The 17,302-nt window shown below is 47.7% G+C and overlaps 1 protein-coding gene across 1 annotated transcript in view; it reads left to right on the plus strand.

Annotated features, from left to right (window-relative positions):
- Positions 1 to 9,986, plus strand: part of LOC135244030 (zinc finger protein 652-like) — a 42,177-nt gene extending 32,191 nt beyond the window's left edge. The window contains exon 9 of the mRNA XM_064316223.1: positions 5,054 to 9,986. Within this exon, the coding sequence (XP_064172293.1) occupies positions 5,054 to 5,652 (599 nt within the window). The 3' untranslated portion in view covers positions 5,653 to 9,986. The remainder of the gene's footprint in view (positions 1 to 5,053) is intronic.
- The last annotated feature ends 7,316 nt before the right edge of the window (positions 9,987 to 17,302 follow it).

Here is a 17,302-nt window from a genome sequence, read left to right on the forward strand (position 1 = left end):
TGGGTGGACATGTTCAGTTCACTGCCCTGTGATAAATACGGTGAGAACACAAACAGGAACTCAACCAACATTGCGGTTCATAGTTCTGCTTTATGGCTGTTGGGAGGTGGAAGGTCACTAAAGCTGGAAACAGTGGCTCAAACGGTGAAATGCTGAACAGGTGATGGGTCATAGGTCTTTTACCTGCCAGTGTCCAGATAGCCACAGGCACGTTGTTTTCTCTATTAGTACCTGGGACAGTTAAACTGCACACAAGCAAGGCTGGGCAAGATGTGTATCTATGTGAGACAAGCCATCTGTCTAGTCATAGAGCTGAAAGGGGAGCTTTAGCATTGGGTAATACGATGCATTTGCTTTTTACCTTAGACAAGACTTGGCCCTGCATTCTAATCTGAAATTGACCTGTTGTTGTTAGAAAAATAAACAGCAGCTTTTTTGCCACTAGGACGCACTTATCCTAGAAAGAAGCTAGGTTGTGATGTCATGTGAATGATTCGTCTTGGCTGCTAAAAGCTAACGGAGGGTGCTATTGCTACTACTGGCCTGCTCATGTACAAGGAGCTCAACGGATTGAGAAAAAACAAAACTGAAGACCAGAGGAGGGTCCTTTTGTATTTCCCCGGAATGCTCAAATGAGTTTTACCACGCAAAAAAGAGCGGGATAGGGGCGACGAGTCTGTGGTGACCACTTAATCAAGTCTGCTGCTTGGAGGCTTTGATGAACTTGGACGATTTTGTTCGTCGGGTCGCAGACCGACTGAAGCCAGGGGCTGTGTCATCGGTCTCTGTCCTTAACGGGTACTGTGGGAGGGACTGACAGGCCAGCCCGTGAACCGACCTCCGCCATCATCTCACACAGGGGGAGGGCCCTAAAAACACCCCCACCAGAGCTGGCCTTATTTTAGCAGGAGACCGAAGCAAATTCAGTCAGAATTACGCTAATGATACACTCAGCTAGCTAACCAGCCTTCCTAGCAGTCAGCCATTCACATGTAAGCATCGACAAAAAACAAAAACGCCGGCATGCTAGGTTGTATATATAGCATAAATGTATTTTAATGAATGTGTTTTCTTCACAGTGATTTGCTTTTACGATATTGTTTTCGGTGTGGTACAGCTGAATACTACACAGAGGCTCTGCACATGCGTCTCTTCAGTTAGATCTCCCCTGTAACGCTGCCCAGGCAGGAAGCTGCAGTGAGCGTGGGGATCTCTCGGTCCGTAATGAGAGGGTGAACACATCAAAGCCCAGGTCTACATCATGCCTCCTGTGAGGCCTGCAATTGGGCCCAGATCAGAGTGGCGTTTTCCCACACTGAATGTTCCCCTGGGCTAATTAAGGCCCTTTTAATGGAAAATCAGGGGTGTGCTCTCTTCCGAGGGGCCCCAGCGCTTTGTACTTGTGAAGCAGTCGCGCGTTCGCCTTTTTGGGACGGATTTAGAACCATGCGGTCGTGGAGCCGCCCTGGTCTCCCTGGAACCCGCAGCTGCAGCCTGTAATCAGGCAGGCCGACCGCAAGGCCACGCCACACGCACCAGGCTCCTGTCCTGCCCCCTTCCCCCCCAGCACGCACCGGGCCCCTGTCCTGCCCCACCTCCCCTCCCACACGCACCAGGCTCCTGTCCTGCCCCCTTCCCCCCCCACACGCACCGGGCCCCTGTCCTGCCCCACCTCCCCTCCCACACGCACCGGGCTCCTGTCCTGCCCCCTTCCCCCTCCACACGCACCGGGCTCCTGTCCTGCCCCCTTCCCCCCACACGCACCGGGCCTCTGTCCTGCCCCCTTCCCCCCCACACGCACCGGGCCCCTGTCCTGCCCCCTTCCCCCCCACACGCACCGGGCCCTGTCCTGCCCCCTTCCCCCACCACATGCACCGGGCTCCTGTCCTGCCCCCTTCCCCTCCACACGCACCGGGCTCCTGTCCTGCCCCCTCCCCCCCACCCACGCCCTGTCTGCCTTCCTGCCCCAACTCCCCCCCTCCCCCACGCACCAGGCTCCTGTCCTGCCCCTCCCCCACCCGCTCCTCCTGCCCCCTCCCATGCCCCGGGCCCCTGTCCTGCCCATCTGCCCCCCCGCCCTAACGCACCAGGCTCCTGTTTTGCCCCCTCCCACACCTTTTTGTCTTTTGTAAGAGTGACCTGGCCAAGAAAGCAGCCAAAATCATATGCATACATGCCGACGATGACAGACATAAAACATAAAAATTACAATAACACACAAAACCTAAAAATGACAGTAACACAAAAATATCAGAGGAACCAGCAGAACAGCCTCACGTGTGTTTAATATGCCTGTGGCAAAGCCCTAGGAGCATTTAGCCAGTTGCCATTTTACATTTGTACTTCTCACGTTTGCATGGACTTACTGAGCTAGCATACAGCACTTTACATTTAGTATTTAATTTTTAACTGCCACTGGTGAACTTTTAACTTCTTAACTTTTAACTCTTACTCCTGTTTAGTACACCACTTTTTACTGCATTTTACCTTTTTAGTGCATGAGATTTTACTACATGTACTGTGTTGTCTTTTTGTGTGCATTTGATGTTCTTATATGTTCTGTATTGTATCTCTACGTGAGCTATGCACCAGCGAAAGACAAATTTCCATTATTGCTTGCATTAATGGACAATAAAGTTTTGGAATCTTGAATTCTGAATTTTGAATTTTTCAACTGGTGTATTTTTATGCATTTCAGCATTTTTCATACCTACAGTAATGGCTCTTGTTTTGCTGCAGTTGGAGGTCAGTGGGGAAATGGGGTTTTCTGTGTCTGTCGGGGAGGTGGGAGTCTCCTGGTGTCCATTTTGGAGTCTCCTGGACTCGTGGATGGACAGCATTTAAAATCCATGTGTATCAGTATTTGAAATGTGTATTTTCCTCTGCACATTTAATAGGTGATATGGGTTATTTGCCTCTTTTTGTGTGGATTATTTTTCTGTGCTACTTGTGAATCCATCTACACTTTCACGGTTTATAGATATTTGGGAGGTATTTATTTTTGGGAGTCTTTGCCCTACCTGTGTTAGTACAGGGGTAAATAAACTGCCCTGGGAAGTAAGAGCTGCTCACTAAACCAAGGAAACCCTTTTCAGACATAACAGTGCTCTTAAAGGAGAACTCCACTCAAAATCATAATCCACCAAATATAAAAACCTGGGCGGAGTCGTAATGTGGTCTGTGAGGCTAGTTCTGTGGGCATTTAACGTGTCAAAACCAGCGTCATTGGGATGTAATGCGTCTTCATTTAAGACTTGAGTCATATTTCAGCTGGAGAATACTGTGCGATGGTGACAAGTTGCAAGTTTTACTCAGTCATAGTCACATCGATCTAAATTCTAATCACCTAAAATCTAATCACTAACATTAGGTTACTCATTGAAATGGTATTTTGAAATTTAATTGTTTAACCAATAGAATTAATTAACATTCTTATTGACAATTGACAGTTAATCAATTAACTGTTAACATCCCTAGTACAAAATTTTTTGACTAGGGCAAATGGGGCATGGGGGCTTGGCTTGTGAATGTCAAAATTCTGTCAGGTGCCATCAGGTGTTTAGCCTGTGTCATACTTTACATTACATTACATTACAGGCATTTGGCAGACGCTCTTATCCAGAGCGACGTACAACAAAGTGTATAACCATAACCAGGAACAAGTATGTCGAAAACCCTAGAAGTACCGGTCCAAGTGCATGGAACAACCGCATAGTACAACTTGGACCCTGAAGGTTAAACTGATTAACACTAACAACGAGAACGGCAACAACGCAGTCTATGGAAAAAATACAAGTAGTAGTTAAGGCAGTTAATGCACCTAAGTCACCTACGAAACAGCTGCCTAGTTACAACCCTAAGCTTACGGTCATTTACAGGGGGGTAGGGAGAGATGGGGAGAGGTGCAGCCTGAAGAGGTGAGTCTTCAGTCGTCGTTTGAAATGGGTCAGTGTCTCAGCTGTTCTGACCTCCACGGGGAGGTCATTCCACCATCGTGGGGCCAGAACAGACAGGAGACGTGTTCTGGAAGTGCAGGTGCGAAGAGGGAGAGGTGCTAGGCGTCCTGAGGTAGCAGAACGGAGGGATCTGGCTGGCATGTAGGGTTTGAATATCTGGTGGAGGTATGCTGGGGCTGATCCCTTGACTGCCTGGTATGGTAGGACCAATGTTTTAAATTTGATGCGAGCTATAACAGGCAGCCAGTGGAGGGTAGTGAGCAGGGGAGTGACGTGGGAGTGTCTGGGGAGGTTGAAGACCAGACGAGCCGCAGCATTCTGAATGAGTTGCATGGGTCTGGTGGAAGATGCCGGTAGTCCAGCCAGACGAGAGTTTAAGGGATCCAACAGTAAAGCCATCCAAACAAGCCTACCAAGTTTGGTGATACTGGGCCATTCAGTTACTTGTGCTGATAGGGGATTGTTCAGGGCTGCTGTGTTTGGTCGAGGCTGCTGTGATTGTTCCGGGCTGCTGTGATTGTTCAGGGCTGTTCTGATTGGTCAGGGCTCCTGTGAGTGTTCAGGGCTGCTGTGATTGGTCAGGGATGCTGTGATCGGTTGGGGCTGCTGTGATTGGTCAGGGATGTTGTGATTGGACAGAGCTGTTGTGATTGGTCAGGGCTGCTCTGATTGGTCAGGGCTCCTGTGAGTGTTCAGGGCTGCTCTGATTGATCAGGGATGCTGTGATTGGACAGGGCTGTTGTGATTGTTCAGGGCTGCTTTGATTGGTCAGGGATGCTGTGATCGGTCGGGGCTGGTGTGATTGGTCAGGGATGTTGTGATTGGACAGAGCTGTTGTGATTGGTCATGGATGTAAATGGACTGCATTTATATAGCGCTTTTATCCAAAGCGCTTTACAATTGATGCCTCTCATTCGCCAGAGCAGTTAGGGGTTAGGTGTCTTGCTCAAGGACACTTCAACACGCCCAGGGCGGGGTTTGAACCGGCAACCCTCCGACTGCCAGACAATCGGTCTTACCTCCTGAGCTATGTCGCCCCGGGCAGTGCTGCTCTGATTTCTCAGGGATGCTGACTGTCTCTCTCTCTGTGGCCGCAGGAGAGAAGCCGTTCATCTGTGAGATCTGTGGGAAGAGCTTCACCAGCCGGCCCAACATGAAGAGGCACCGGCGCACGCACACGGGCGAGAAGCCGTACCCCTGCGAGGTGTGCGGCCAGCGCTTTCGCTTCTCCAACATGCTCAAGGCGCACCGGGAGAAATGCTTCCGGGTCACCAGCCCCGTCGACCTGCAGCCGGCCGGCCTGCCGCTGCCCCTGCACCTCCCCGCCCCCTCCTCCTCCTCGTCCTCCGGCCCCGCCCCCGCCGCGTCCTCCGCCCCCTCGCCGACCAGCCCCGCCCCGTCAGCACACCTGGGCCTCAGCCCCCCCGGCGGGCCCCTCCCTCCGCCCCGGGTAGGGGGGCACGGCTTCTCCCACCTGCACCTGCACTCGCACCCCGCCCACCACCACCACCACCACCACGGCCATGCTCCCCATGGCCCCGCCCCCCACCACATGGCCACGCCCCCGGTCTCGCACCTGCCGCCGCCTCCCGCCCTGTTCAAGAGCGAGCCCCTCAACCACCGCGGCCAGGAGGACAGCTACCTGCGCCACATGGGGCCCCCAGACAAGAGCGCGGGCGCCCCCCAGCACCACTGAGCCCCCAGTGGAGAAATATACCCCAACATATACTTAGAGATATATCACCATTATCATGTGCATCTTTCCTTTCCTCCCCTGCTGGACTGCCGTTCTCACAGTGTTAACTGACATTACAGAAATGTGGAGGAAAAAGCCTGTGTGTGCGTGTGCGTGCGTGCGTGCGTGCGTTTGTGTGTGTGTGTGTGTGTGTGTGTGCGTGGACACGTTAGGAGAAGTTACTAGCACCCGTCATAGACGTGAGGCTGCGCTAACTGTGCTAAGCTTTGACCTCCTTTTATTTCCCGAGCAGACGAGGAGCCCGCTCAGGTCCTGTGTGTTACAGACACATGATGGGGGCTTGTCCCGAATCCTGCCGTCTTTCTTTCCATAAGCCCCTCTGGTTCTTCACTGTGTGTGTGCTTGTGTGTGTGTTTGTACACAGTTAGCATTCTATTGGTGTCAGAACTCTTCTGCCACAAACTATGGCGAGTCGGTATGTGTGTGTTTGTGTGCCAGGTCATGGTAGCCATGCGGTTCACTTTGTACGTTAGCCTTCCAGCTCCTCACCAATAGCCTACCAGGATGTTTTGCACTTTAACCAGCTCCCAAGGCATTCTCCCTTTCAGTAGTACAGATTTCCCATCTTCAACACCACATCACAGCAGTGCATTGGAACACTAACACAGTGTGGAAGACTGTTCTCCTGGCCAATTTTAGGATAGTTTTGTGCAGTGACAGAATCGTCAGAATCACCCCGACGAAGGCTGGCATCACCACCACAAGGAGGTGGGGGTAGTTCAGAGCAGTTTACTCCAGCACAGGAAACGGTATCACGACAGATGTCACTGTCTCAAAAGATGCTTATATGAATTGGTTAATGGAAATTTGCGTTACTGTAATGTGTAGCCTTACTTCACATTTACATATTATTTTGAATATTATTCCCCACTTGAGAATAAGACGGAAGCATTACTTTTTTTGGATTAACTTCACACGACCTTAGACGGTGGTCGGGAAGAAGGACTTCCTGTGTCATGTCCTCATATAACTGGTAGAGGCGAGATCTGGTCAAAGTGAGCAAAAACAAGATCTTTTACCATGGTTCTGTTACCTGAGGCCATTACAGTAATGATCTCTTCAGGGTGGTGGTGCTGCCGTGGTTGCAGATTAACGAGGTTGTTATAGAATCCTGGTTTGAGTATTCCTGTGGAGCTCAGACAGGGCCGTTGCGCTTGATGACGTTGTGCTGTTCGTCCTTTATTTCCACATCGGACCCTCAGCCTTTGACTGCTGCTTTCCCTGGCCCGGCACAGGCTGGGTCTGCTAAATTCTGTGCGTTGATGCTGCTGAGGTTTGCGCTAAGCTGTAACTAGGACCGACAGAACTGGATTCTGAACATGCTGCAATACGGGATTAACGGAGAGAGGCAGTCGTGACCACTGGCCTGTATCTGGGTTATGAGACACACACACACACACACACCGCCCTCAGCCACTCATATCCTCAGAACTTTATAATGTCACAAATCCAATGGTAATGGGCTCTTCCACTGCTAGCTGTGTAGCAACTTTTGTCACTGTTGCCAGGAGCAAGGTGGGAAACTTGTGCAGGCACACACACACACACACACACACATACACACACCAAGCTAATGGAACATGGTTTCTATTATAAAGATGTTCCGCTGTAGCAGAGAGGGGGCCAGGGTCCTTAATTTTGCCCTTTCACAGCAGTAACCAATCAAATGACTCACCCGTTTCTGTCACTGTCCTCATTTGACCCGCCCAGGGTTTGCTTTTGACACACAGCTGCTGCTGACCCCACGTAGATACGTCACTCACTCAAGCATACTTTACATATGGAAGTTCTCTGAGGTCCACACATACACACATATACACACACACCGCTCTCTCTTTCACACACACACACACACACACCGCTCTCTCACACACACACACACACACACACCACTCTCACTCTCACACACACACACACACACACCGCTCTCTCTTTCACACACACACATACACACACACCACTCTCTCTTTCACACACACACACACACACACACACACCACTCTCACTCTCACTCACACACACACACACACACACACACCACTCTCATTCTCTCTCACACATGCACACCAAAATTAGTGCATCCATTTTGTTGCTAAATGAGACCTAAAGCATCGAGTGACTGTGGGTAATTAAGTGTGTCTTATTTGTCAAAGTAATGCAGTAGGAAACTGTCAGACCTGAGAAAGGTCTGGTGGAGCTCACAGAGCCTTGGGGTGAGACAGTAGGGGACAGGAAATGCGGTCATTTGGTATATATTTGGTATATACTGTATCTAACACACTCATATTTTTACTTTTGTATGTATTGACACATTTATTAGCGCTTTTTAAAAAATGAAATGTAATTCGTTAGGTCTGTTTGCAAGGGTTCCTTTGTTGTGTAACAGTTAAGGAAAAACATATTGCTGTCATTTCAGTTGTGTTCATTCTGGTGTTGGAATGTGATTGAAGTGGGTGAAGAGTTCGTTGGAACTGTGGTGGTGGAGTTTGGGGATGGGCAGCACACACCCGGCTCTGTGCCTTTCTCCCACATGACTGTTTCCGGAACTTTCTGGAGTGGTTAAAGTGCGTGCGTGCGAGTGCTTTGTGTGTGCAGGAACAGGCCCGGAGAGTTCTGTAGAAGTTAACAGCGGGTCCTCAGCCCTTCTGGCACTTTTCCCGCCAAAATATCCGTTGAACAATTGGCGTGCCCTTTGTCTGTTGCTCAGTACTCCTGGCTCCTTGGGTCTGTCTATCATAGAAAGGGCTCCAGGTGTCAGGGTGAGGTTGTGCGCTTGGGTGAATGTTGGAGTAGTCCACTGGTTGTACACATCTGTGTGGGCCACCAGAGGAGCCTGGAAGGGTGCGGGCATGTCGAGTCTTGGCACCCTGGCAGGCTGCGGGCATGTCGAGTCTTGGCACCCTGGCAGGCTGCGGGCATGTCGAGTCTTGGCACCCTGGCAGGCTGCAGGCATGTCGAGTCTTGGGCACCCTGGCAGGGTGCGGGCATGTCGAGTCTTGGCACCCTGGCAGGGTGCGGGCATGTTGAGTCTTGGCACCCTGGCAGGGTCGGGCATGTCGAGTCTTGGGCGTGCTGGCAGACTTCAGCAGGCATCCTAGCTCACACGGAAGAAAACCTTCTGTAAACGTTCCAAAACCACATCATCAGCTGACGGGCTGTTTGATCTGAACTAGACTTTACAGTTCAACCAGCCCCTCACCCTCGTGTGTGAACCAGGAGGAGGAGGAGGAGGAGGAAGGCCTCCAGAGCTCGACACAAAACACGTTACTGTCAGGTGTTCCGGAACCTTTCCCCAAGCTAACTGTGATCGTGTCCATACTGCTTCTTAAACCATTGTTTCGTATTGTTTTAATCCTCTGCACTTTACTGCCGCAAGTATCAGATGCGGCGAAAAGGGGGAGAGTGACAAAGCATTGTGGGAAGGGTGTAAGTGTTGTGGAGGGCTAAGGGAGGTCTGTTTGTGAAGCACGGGGGGAGGCAGGAGGAGAAACTCTCCTGGAGGGAGGACAGCGAGGAAGAGGCCATCTTACCTGGTCAAAGAGCAGATAGTTCAGCGAGGCAGAGGCCATCTTGCCTGGTCAAAGAGCAGATAGTTCAGCGAGGCAGAGGCCATCTTACCTGGTCAAAGAGCAGATAGTTCAGCGAGGCAGAGGCCATCTTACCTGGTCAAAGAGCAGATAGTTCAGCGAGGCAGAGGCCATCTTGCCTGGTCAAACAGCAGATAGTTGTACAGAATTTGCAGATCAGTTGAATGGTCAGTATCTGCTGTAAGGCAGTTTGGCTGACCTGATGATCAGTGGACACAAGCAAACCCTTAATGTAGGTGATGTTTCCTCGCAGACTCGTCCCTGTCAATCTCCCACTGGCCCCTCCCTGCTTCACATAGCCCCTCCCTCTGTAGCCCTCATTTTATGGGGTTTGTTTTTCTGTCAAATTTATATTGGGTTTTCATTTATCAGCATATGGTTCTTCTGTTCCTTTATTTTCATTGTTATATAGAATGCACTTTCTACTAAAATCATTACTAGTTAAGACAATAATGAGGTCTATTCTTCAAAGATGTTTAAAAAAAAAATCAATCTACTTTTTATGTATTTTTAACCACTTAATGTAGCCTTGTGTATTTTATTCTTGTGAGTATCTGGTACACATTGTGCAGCTTTATGATGTTTTTGGAGTTGGAGAGGAAATGCTGGGCCTTTTTTGATAATGTACATTTAACAGACTTTCTGCTAACTTTCAAAGTAAAAAGAAGTAGCCATAATTATCTCTCATTTGTCTGCTGTCTTCTTTTATTCCTGTGGAAGTTCAGGTGTATAAATGTGTGTTTGCTTGTGTGCTATAAAGCTATCACATCCATTACTCATAGCTGTAGTCCATTGTGCATGACTGTAGTGCTGTAGAATGCTAAGAGTATTAGCAATAACAGTAGCACAAACCACCCCGTAAAATCACATTGGCAGTCAGTAATAATGGAGGCCATATGTAGAGTTAATGCATGTAATATTAATCCATTACAGATGAAGAAAAAAACAAAGTTCTACATTTAAAAGTACGAAATCCAGTAACTGCATTACCCAGAGTTCCTATACACACATGCTGATACATACACATGTCCATTAACTGACTGTTTGACAATGCTACAGTCTCCGTGTTGATTCTTTGGCCTGTTAATGTGGGCCCTTGTAAAGCCAGCCAGAGTAACTCACAAACATCAGTGCTGAACCTGGAGAATGTGGCGGTAAAAAAACGAAACTCTAAAATGGTGGAAAGATCAAAAATCCACACAAAATGAACCAAACCGGATATCCATTGTCAGCTTTCCGGTTTTTGTCTGTATGTAAGCATGTTCAAAGTTCAAAAAGCTCTAAAGGTTAGAATGTAAATTCAAAAAGAAAAGGGGAAAAAAGAGGCAGCATTGAAGTGGGAAATGCATTTATAGTGTTTTGGTCCCAGTTCATTTTCAGGATCAGTAATTGCTTTTAGGCTGCAGAAAGGAGGTCACTCATGTCTTACAAATATCTTGCTGATCCAGTGCTCCTCAGAAACGGGACGGTAAAGTGAGATGCAGCATAAGTCTGGAGTTCAGGTATTCAGTTTTATTGCCAACAGACTGCAAAAAAGACCAACGTTTTGACAACAATTGTGCCTACAATTTGCTTATGACACAGTTGTTGTTGAAATATTAGACTTGTTTGCAGTTTGTTTGCAATAAAGCTGAATATCTGTTAACTCCAAAATGATTCCTTCATCTCACCCTCTTAGACTGCTAACTGTCACCGCTCTGCGGGGCACTCCCAATCCGGGGTCATTTTTATCATTTAAGTCCCCCTCTTTTGTGTTACATTGTGTTCCAGTGACCTTCAGAATGCACTTATTGTACGTCACTTTGGATAAAAGCGTCTGCCAAATAAATGTAATGTAATACTTCTTGAGTTCTGTGGGATTCCACAATGCTCTAGTCAGAAACTTAGCCACCTAAATTCTGATCTGCGGTTTCTGTGATGTGCAGTGATTCAGTCATCTCTGCCCCCGTCTTCCCTGCTGTGGGCCATCGAGCCAGTGGCTTTGTGGAGACAGTATTCCCCATGGCTTTGTGGAGACAGTACTCCCCATGGCTTTGTGGAGACAGTACTCCCCATGGCTTTGTGGAGACCGTATTCCCCATGGCTTTGTGGAGACAGTATTCCCCATTTGCTTTGTGGAGACAGTATTCCCCATGGCTTTGTGGAGACTGTATTCTCCGTGGATTTGTGGAGACAGTATTCCCCATGGCTTTGTGGAGACAGTATTCCCATGGCTTTGTGGAGACAGTACTCCCCCTGGATTTGCTGAGACAGTATTTCTCATGGTTTTGTGGAGACAGTATTCCCATTGCTTTGTGGAGACAGTATTCCCCATGGCTTTGTGGAGACAGTATTCCCCATTTGCTTTGTGGAGACAGTATTCCCCATGGCTTTGTGGAGACTGTATTCTCTGTGGATTTGTGGAGACAGTATTCCCCATTTGCTTTGTGGAGACAGTACTCCCCATGGCTTTGTGGAGACAGTATTCCCCATGGCTTTGTGGAGACAGTATTCCCCATTTGCTTTGTGGAGACAGTACTCCCCCTGGATTTGTGGAGACAGTATTCCCCATGGCTTTGTGGAGACAGTATTCCCATGGTTTGTTGGAGACAGTATTCCCCTGCTTTGTGGAGACAGTATTTCTCCATGGTTTTGTGGAGACAGTATTCCCATTTGCTTTTGGAGACGTATTCTCCTGTGATTTGTGGAGACAGTATTCCCCATGGCTTTGTGGAGACAGTATTCCCCATTGCTTTGTGGAGACAGTATTCCCATTTTGGAGACAGTATTCCATGTTGTGGGAGACAGTATTCCCATTGCTTTGTGGAGACAGTATTCCCATGCTTTGTGGAGACAGTATTCCCCATTGCTTTGTGGAGACAGTATCCCCTGGATTTGTGGAGACGTATTCCATGGCTTTGTGGAGACAGTATTCCCATTGCTTTGTGAGACAGTATTCCTCCTGGATTTGTGAGACAGTATTCCCCATGGCTTTGTGGAGACAGTATTCCCATGGCTTTGTGGGACAGTACTTCCCTGGATTTGCTGAGACAGTATTTCTCCATGGTTTTGTGGGAGTTCACAGTATTCTCGACTAGCTTGTGCGACAGTTTGTACTTCCCATTGCTTTGTGGAGACAGTATTCCCCATTTGCTTTGTGGAGACGTATTCCCATGGTTTGTGGAGACAGTATTCCCGTGGATTTGTGGAGACAGTATTCCCCATGCTTGCTTTGGAGACAGTATTCCCCATGGCTTTGTGGAGACAGTATTCCCATGTGCTTTGTGGAGACAGTATTCCCATGCTTTGTGGAGACAGTATTCCCCATGGTTTGTGGGAGACAGTTCTCCCTGGATTGTGGAGACAGTATTCCCCAGGCTTTGTGGAGACAGTATTTCCCCATTTGTGTTGTGGAGACAGTATTCCCCATGGTTTGTGGAGACTGTATTCCCTGGTTTGTGGAGACAGTATTCCCCATGGCTTTGTGGAGACAGTATTCCCATGGCTTTTGGAGAAGTATTCTCCCTTGGTCTTTGTGGAGACAGTATTCCCATGGCTTTGTGGAGACAGTATTCCCATGGTTTGTGGAGACAGTATTCCCCATGGGCTTGATGCGAACATGTTTTGACTATCCCCTTGGTTTGTGGAGACAGTATTCCCATGCTTTGTGGAGACAGTATTCCCTGCTTTGTGGAGACAGTATTCCCCATGGCTTTGTGGAGACAGTATTCCCCTGTTTTGTGGAGACAGTATTCCCCATGCTTTGGACTGATTTGGGATGGGGAGACGTATTCCCTGTGGTTGTGGAGACAGTATTCCCCATGGCTTTGTGGATGACAGTAGTTCTTTGCATTTGTCCAGACAGTACTGTCGACCTGTGATTTGTGGGACGTATCACATGGTTCCCTTGGCATTTCGTATGACCCATTGTTTGACAGTGATTGTGTGGCTTGTGCCATGTTTGACCCATGCTTTCTGGACTGTATTCGGGATTTGTGGAACAGTATTCTGGGCATTTGGCAGGACTTTGCCATGTTCTTTTGAGACGTTTGCGCAGACAGTTGTCCCGACATGCTTTCCCGATGCTTTTGCAGCGATTTGTGGAGACGTATTCCCCATGTATTGCTGGATGCAGTACTCCTGTGTTGTGAGACAGTATTCTCCATGTTTGTGGAGACAGTATTCCCCATGCTTTGTGGGACAGTATCCCCTGGATTTGTGAGACAGTATTCCCTCTGGTTTGTGTGAGCGTATTCCCCATTTGCTTTGTGGAACAGTATTCCCCATTTGCTTTGTGAGACAGTATTCCCTTGCTTTGTGGAGACAGTATTCCCCATGGCTTTGTGGAGACAGTATTCCCATGGCTTTGTGGAGACAGTATTCCCCATTGCTTTGTGGAGACAGTATTCCCATGTTTGTGGAGAAGTATTCTCCGTGATTTGTGAAGTATTTCAGGTTTCTTGGACTTATGTACCAGCTTTTGCCCGAATATTCCTGGTGGAGACAGTATTCCCCATTGCTTGTGGAGACAGTATTCCCCATGCTTTGTGGAGACAGTTTGTACATCCCCATTTGCTTTGTGGAGACAGTATTCCCATGGCTTTGTGGAGACTTTATTTGTGGAATTCCTGCTTGGAGACAGTATTCCCCATGCTTTGTGGAGACAGTACTCCCCGATTTGGCTTGTGGAGACCCAGTTTGCCTGGACTTTCCGGATCTGCATTTTCGGCATGCGTATTGTGGAGACGTTTGCACCCATTGGCTTTGTGGAGACGTATTCCCCATGGTTTGGGTAGCGATCACCATGGCTTTGTGCGATGTTTGTGGAGACAGTATTCCCTGGCTTTGTGGAGACAGTATCCCTGCTGGAGCTTTCAGACATTTGTGACATATGTCCCATTTTGGAGACAGTATTCCCCATTGCTTTGTGGAGACAGTATTCCCCGTGTTTGTGGAGACAGTATTCCCATTTTTGGACGTTTACCATGCTTTGTGGACTTGTGATCGTTCCCTGATTTGTGGAGACAGTATTCCCCATTTGCTTTGTGGAAACAGTACTCCCCATGGCTTTGTGGAGACAGTATTCTCTGTGGATTTGTGGAGACAGTATTCCCCATGGCTTTGTGGAGACAGTATTCCCCATTTGCTTTGTGGAGACAGTACTCCCCCTGGATTTGTGGAGACAGTATTCCCCATGGCTTTGTGGAGACAGTATTCCCCATTTGCTTTGTGGAGACAGTATTCCCCATTTGCTTTGTGGAGACAGTATTCCCCATGGCTTTGTGGAGACTGTATTCTCCGTGGATTTGTGGAGACAGTATTCCCCATGGCTTTGTGGAGACAGTATTCCCCATTTGCTTTGTGGAGACAGTATTCCCCATGGCTTTGTGGAGACAGTATTCCCCATTTGCTTTGTGGAGACAGTATTCCCCATGGCTTTGTGGAGACAGTATTCCCCATTTGCTTTGTGGAGACAGTACTCCCCCTGGATTTGTGGAGACAGTATTCCCCATGGCTTTGTGGAGACAGTATTCCCCATTTGCTTTGTGGAGACAGTATTCACCGTGGTTTTGTGGAGACAGTATTCCCCATGGCTTTGTGGAGACAGTATTCCCCATTTGCTTTGTGGAGACAGTATCCCCATGGATTTGTGGAGACAGTATTCCCCATTTGCTTTGTGGAGACAGTATTCCCATTGCTTTGGGGAGACAGTATCCTCCATGGCTTTGTGGAGAGAGTATTGCTCTGTAGAGACAGTATCCCCCATTTGCTTTGTGGAGACAGTATTCCCCATTTTCTTTGTGGAGACAGTATTTTCCATGACTTTGTGGTGCCGCAACATTGTGGACTTCCTCTCTAGACATTTCACCAAAGACAATGTGTAGCTCAAATATGAAATATTAACTACTGCATTAACTATTGCAGGTCTGTGTAGGATGGTATTAGTGTGGCTTTTCCCAGAGAATCCCAGAGGTCTGTCTATGTCCTTCACACCGCAGTGATCAGGAAGATCTCTGACTAGAGCGCCCATGGGCACAGATATTTGCTGAGCTATCTTCAGTCAATCAACTCTGCATATAGCCTACATACTTCATAAGCAGTGACACTGTCACCCCTCTGCTACTGAGAGAGGGAAAGCTCTCTGGAGCTTAGCCAGATGTATCTGGGAATGAGCTGCTCCAATGCTGAGCCCTCTTCCTGTTTTCCCCGGGAGCTTGAGTTTGTCCAGCCTGCTGAAGGCCGAGCTTCTCACATGTTTCCGTTTTCAGCTGTTCCAAGTAGGTCAGGTTAGAGTCCGAGCCATAAATCACTCATTGTGTGCCCTTGCATGGAGTGGAGCTGCTGTTTTTCTAAATGGAGAAATCTGTGTGTGCGCGTTTGTGTGTGTTTGAGGCGGGGGGGGAGGGGCTTGTGGAAGAGTGAGTACTGGTTGAAAATTTCTTAGGTTATTGGAGAGACAGGTCAAGTTAATGATCACTGAATCTTAGAAAGCGCACAAATGGGGAAATTCTGAATTATTAAAGTTGGTTTAAGTTGGTTGTGAAATGTAAAAAGGCTCTTACTAAAAAGAGAGTTCTGTAAAATTAATTTTTTCCTAAATGGCTCATCAGAGTCACCTGAGGGTTGAAGGAAAATGATTTTCCCCAAGCCAGTAGATATTTTCATGGTTACTAGTTGGAGAGACTAGTTGGAAACTTCTTCCAAAACCGATGCATCTCAAGGTGTGGATATAGCTGCGATGGATTGGCGACCTGTCCAGGGTATATTCCTGCCTTTCGCCCAATGCATGCTGGGATGGGCTCGAGCACCCCCCGCGACTCTGCCCTGGATAAGTGGGTATACGTAATGGATGGATGGGTGGATTTTGCACTTGTAAGCATTTTGGATTTATTTTAACACAATGACAACGCAACCCTTACTCATATCTGGTTGCATCATATTCCCTCGTGTTCAGATGTTCTCTTTTCTCTAAAGTCTTCTTCGGTCAAGACCCATCACCCAGTTGTGTATTCCTGTCACAATGTTGTATACAATGTATGTGTTGATGTGAAAATGAGTTATGTCTTTACACCATGACTAACCTATATTCAAAAATGATATGTGTTATGTTTTATTAATCACAAATAAACACTTGTTTATAACATACTATGTGACTGCCACTACCATATTGCAAAATTCTAGTTTTGCAATATCATCCTTGTAACCACAATCTAATTGTGGACCATTCTTATTTACTTACATGTACAAACGAGTGAAAAATTAAAAGAAAAACCTGAATAAATGAGTGGAGAAACATACAGTTGAGGCCAAAAGTTTACATACACCTAGGATAAAAATATTCAAACACAGTTTTTCACAACTCCGCACATTTCATGTTACCATATATTTATTTTATCAACTGAAGGTACCACGAGCATCTGTACAAACAATTGTGTGCTAATATAAAAAGCTTGGGACCACACAGACACTACATCGTTCAGGAAGGAGCTACAAATTAACTCCCAGGGCTGAACGAACTTTGGTCCGAAACGTTCAACTGAACCCCAAGACAACAACAAAGGAACAGGTGAAGGAGTTGGGAGCATCTGGTACCAAAGTACCAAAGTATCTACATCCACCATTAAGAGAATCCTACTTCACCATGGCCTGAAAGGCTGCTGCACAAGGAAGGAGCCCCTACTCCAAGACGGGCATAAAGTGAGAATGAAGTTTGCAGGTGATTACCAGGACGAAGACCTAGCCTATTGGAGGAGTCTTCTCTGCTCAGATGGAACAGAAATTGAACTGTTTGACCATAATGATCAGTGCTATGTATGAAGGAAAAAGGGTGAGGCTTTTAAATCCGAAGAATACCATCCCAACTGTGAAGCATGGGGGTGGCAGCATCATGTTGTGGGGGTGTTTTGCTGGACAAAGGACTGGTGCACTTCAGAAAATAGATGGCATCATGAGGAAGGAGGATTATCTAGAAATACTGAAGCAACACCTCAAGACATCAGCTAGAAAGTTCAAACTTGGTCGCA

The sequence above is a fragment of the Anguilla rostrata genome, chromosome 17 (assembly GCF_018555375.3).
Source record: "Anguilla rostrata isolate EN2019 chromosome 17, ASM1855537v3, whole genome shotgun sequence".
Lineage (NCBI taxonomy): Eukaryota > Metazoa > Chordata > Actinopteri > Anguilliformes > Anguillidae > Anguilla > Anguilla rostrata.